The 4393-nt window shown below is 54.0% G+C and overlaps 1 protein-coding gene across 1 annotated transcript; it reads right to left on the bottom strand.

Moving 5' to 3' along the window:
- Positions 1-750: 750 nt before the first annotated feature.
- On the bottom strand, positions 751-4058 carry LOC119095323 (sodium-dependent proline transporter). The gene has a single exon (XM_037218179.1). It carries the CDS (start codon positions 3477-3479, stop codon positions 1608-1610), a length of 1872 nt encoding a protein of 623 aa, XP_037074074.1. The 5' UTR covers positions 3480-4058; the 3' UTR covers positions 751-1607.
- Between the last annotated feature and the right edge of the window lie 335 nt (positions 4059-4393).

The raw sequence follows: 4393 nt of genomic DNA, 5'->3' as shown, positions 1-4393 counted from the left end.
GGCAAATACTCACGGTAACACCTGACTTAGAGTTTGGTCGGGCTGTGAGAGCGGACGATACTACAATAGCGATAAGGAGGTCGATGCGATTACTCAGTGGTCTCCAAACTAACAAGGATGGAGCTTCACGGGAAAAGCGATGCGATTTTTCTCTAAGATTTCTCAATTGGTGATAATTTTTGTGCCGCTAGGTCAATAATTCAACCACTCGGTCAGGTTGACATAGTTTGTTTCTTTAAAAATGAACAGCTTTTTGCGTGCAAGCCTTCGCAAAACCAGTTTACGAAGCCACACGAAAGATGCAAAAAAGTGTTGCTTGTATATTCTGAGCATATTGATACCGCGTGGTATATGCTTTGAGCACATTTTGATCATGATGTACCTCTTTGAGATTGTAAACTTGGCTTAGATCATTACATTGTTTTTGGGGAGGCTCTATCATGGTAAGTTAAGAAACAGCAGCTGTAGAGTTAGCTTTTGCTCATTATACCCTGCCAAACGAAAAACGACGAGGCGAAATGAAAAACGAAAGAAAAAAATGAAAATGACAAATTTAGGAAGAAAAAGCCCGAGTAAATAACAACGTACCAGGGTGAGAGCTAAAACGTTTTTCCCATGCCACATGTCCTTTTAATAGATTTGACGGCATTCAATGATGATCCATAATCCCTGACGCACTTCGGGGCTTGGGTCGCCGTTCCAGTCTTGATTTACAAACACAGCTATCCAATTGAATTATATTTCGGTCACAGCCTCTCGTGTCTTTGTATTTCGTTGGGGATTCAGTGCCTGGATCTCTCGTGCCACGAGCCATTTTGCCTTCTAGAGGGTGAAGTACTACGGAGATCCTTTGGTCGTCATTACATTCACCACGCAACATCCCAGTGTACAATCATGGGCTCATATCGCAATAATTACATGTAGGAAATACATGCATAGCTACACACGTTTTGTGATCCGTAGTCCCGCGACAAAAATACAACACTCAACAAGAGCCTTGTTCGTTACGCGAACAATGTAAATAACGGTACCTTTCTACACATTCCATCGTAAATTGAACTGCGAGCGATGCTTCCAATGAGCACACATGTATTCAACAGCGCATTTGCCTGCGTTTTACGCGATCGGGCTGATGTGTCAGCAGCAGCACCGGACAAAAACACTGTCATAATTGCGTTCGCAATCGCATCGAGTTTATGTTTTTCCCTGACTTTTTATTTGCAAGCACACCAGCAGTCACTCAACGAAACACACACGCAGTGATCACACCTCACGATGACTGAATAGTCACCTGCAAAGGTCGGCACCGGCCCCTGGGTCGAGGTCGACGTGGTGCGCACTAGGGCGCCAACAGGCCGCACCCAACCCGCCGCGGCCAGCGTGCATGTCCGCATGGGCAAGGGTGAACATGCTTGTAAGAGTGAGAAGCGGAGAAAGTATGTGAGCGCGAACATACATTGGTGAATGTATGGGCGTGGGTGTGGGTGCGCACGCGCCACACATCATGCACGTCCACACGCGCCACAATCATGCACATCATGCAGTGGTGGATGGTTGTCGCTGGGACAACGAATGTCCGTTGCTCATCACCAAAGTTCCGGAAGCCGTCACAAATTCATGCCCAAATTAGCGCCATCGAAGGCCTCGTTGGCAACACCGCGGCTAGCCGGCGCCGGCGGCTCCCAGTCGGCCGTAGGGCGCAGGAGGGCCGTCAGTCTGCCGCCCCGCCACAGCTGGGTACAGACCACTCCGACACCGACGGCGACGAGTATGAAGGCCGGGGACACGGCCATCACCAGTCCAATGTTCTGGGTCAGCGCTGGGAAGTACTGCACGTCGTCGCCGCAGCGGTACGACACGGGTTTGTGGAACACCAGAGTGAGCACCAGCGCGCAGACCAGCACCAGCGGCATGACGTACTTCCACGCGACCAGCCAGTAGAGCCGCAGAGGCGTCGGAATGATGATGCCCATGTCGTTCTGCATCAAGTTCAGCAGACGCTCCGCGCCGAACACCCAGGCCACGACCAGCACCTCCACCAGCGCGATCACAAACAACGAGTAGGAGACGGAATAGTGGTCGACCAGCGCGAAAAGGAGCACGCCGCCGTTGAAGCACATGCTCAGGCATGCCACAAAGAACACTGCACAAGTTATCATTACCACGGTCCCCTTCCTCCCGCCTACGCGTGGCCATTCATCAAACACAGCGGTGGTCAGCGACTCCATCATGGTGAACTGAGAGTCCAGACCTAGCGTGATCATCATGATGAAGAAGAGGGAGCTCCAGAGGGGCGCCACCGGCATGTGGGACAGGGTCTCCGGATAAACAATGAAGGCCAGTCCTAAGTCCGTGTCAACCACCTCCGTTAGTGTCTTGTTCATTTGCAGGGCCATGAAACCCAACATCGAAAACACGATGACGCCTGATAGGACAGACGTCACCGCGTTGACGATTCCCACGACGATGGCGTCCCTCATGCAGTTGTTTCTGAAGCGACTGAAACTGGCCAAGGTGAAGAGTGCGCCGTGACTGCAGCCGAGTGAATAGAAAGTCTGGGATGCGGCGTCTACCCAAACGGTTAAGTCTGACAGCTGATGATAGTCCGGGATGGCGAAGAACCTGAGGCCTTCAACGGCCCCGTCTAGTCCTGTGGTGGGAAGCACCAGCATGAGGAGAATGAAATACGGAAAAAAGACGGTAAAGTAGATTATCTTACCGAAAGACTTGATGCCTCTGAAGATGCAGGAGCCCACTAAAATCCAAGCAGCCAGCAAGCAGAGTGAAAGGTCCCACTTCATGCTTCCAAAGTTGTGCCAGCTATGGTTTTTTACACCTAAAACATTGTTGACATAGTACTCCTCGCTGGCGAGCACTCGGTGACCTACATTGCTAAAAATATCGGCTAGCACCATTTGTTCAGCGGTATTGTTGCTGCAATGCGTATTATTGTACGGTGATAGCTCGTGCTGAGTGCAGAACTCGCTAACCGGGTAGCAGGTATTGTTCCAGAATATCTTGGCTCCACCAATGCTCTCCGCACAGAAGTCGTCGCTGGCCGTCGTGAAGCAGTCCCTTGTGTTGTAGTCGTGCCCGCACCGCGACCACGCGAGCTCTGACGTAAAGGATGCCGCAGCGTAGAAGATGATCCAGGCGATCACCATGTTGTAGGTGAAGCAGACGAGGGTCGTCATCAGCAGCATGGCGTAGCCGAGGCCCGAGAACAACGGCGACAGCTTCTGGAACAGCTTGTTGGGACCGAGGCTGGCGTACTGGCCCAGCGTCAGTTCCATCACGTACATGGGTATGCCCACCGCCAGAAGCATGATGATGTACGGTATGAGGAACGTGCCGCCACCGTGCTTGTAGCACAGATAGGGGAAGCGCCAGATATTCCCCACGCCCACCGAGTATCCGATGCAGCTGAGGATGAAGTCGCACTGCGAGTCCCACTGCTCACGTCTCTTGACGAGTGGCATTGTGGTGCCTTCCTCGATTCCACTCCACTTTAAATACGACAGCTTGTTTTCGTCCGCTGTCCTGCTTAGTCGTCTTGGTCCACCACCGTGTTCCACCGCGATGCTTCCGTACTTTGATGCACTGCGTCGCTACTTTGTCGTTTGGCTTCTGGCTGTTCTGCTTTGCACCTCCGCCGTTTTGCTGCTGGCTGCCACCGCTTATGCCTTGCTGTTGATCAGCTATGCGTCGTTGCCCACCAGCCTTCCTTCGCTGTTTATTGCTTTGCTGCGCAATTATCTTCCGCGGTTTTGTTTTTGCCCTGTCCTACTCATACTCGCTGCCGTCTTACTGCGCTGCGTTGGTTCTCTGCTATTCGGTCTTGTCTCGCAGCTCTCCTGGACTCTTCATGCTGTCGATGTCCATGTCGCACTGCCCACTCATTGAGACTGCACCACACCTGCTTCGCCCAGTGCCAGCGCCATGTCGGTGCGGCCCACGAGACCGCACGGAACTAAGGCACGCTGGTGCTGCCCTAGCTTCCACTGGCGCTGTCACGACCGCGCGACCCTGCCGCGTCAACCCCCACACGCGCTCGACTGGCAGACGCGTAGCTCCCGCACCGAACCGCACGGTCGGGCAGCGCTCCACCATGTAAGGCGGTCTCGCACCGTGCACCTCGCCGAGGCCCTGACCTTCGCCGGACCTCACGGACGACAGCGCAGCAGCGGCGAGCAGCGCACTGCGACCTTGAGGGCCACCAGCCAGCGACTGGCCGGCCGGCTGCGACCGCGCCGCTCGCAGGCCCGTTCGCAACGGGCTATGGATGAGCCTCGACAAGCTCGCGCAAGTCCCGCCAAGCCGGCCCGAGGCAGCGGCTGGGATTTGCCGAGCGCTTCCCTGTGCCGGGCCGTCCTGACGTCTCTCGATGTAATCC

This window comes from Pollicipes pollicipes, unplaced genomic scaffold (assembly GCF_011947565.3).
Source record: "Pollicipes pollicipes isolate AB1234 unplaced genomic scaffold, Ppol_2.1 Scaffold_4219;HRSCAF=4965_pilon_pilon_pilon, whole genome shotgun sequence".
NCBI classification, from domain to species: Eukaryota; Metazoa; Arthropoda; class Thecostraca; order Pollicipedomorpha; family Pollicipedidae; genus Pollicipes; species Pollicipes pollicipes.
The sequence above is the reverse complement of the archived record's forward strand: the minus strand, read 5'-3'. Positions and strand labels throughout refer to the sequence as shown.

Bases quoted from the DNA above. Each gene is read 5' to 3' on its own strand.
- LOC119095323 (XM_037218179.1), bottom strand. From the start codon at position 3,479: ATGCCACTCGTCAAGAGACGTGAGCAGTGGGACTCGCAGTGCGACTTC.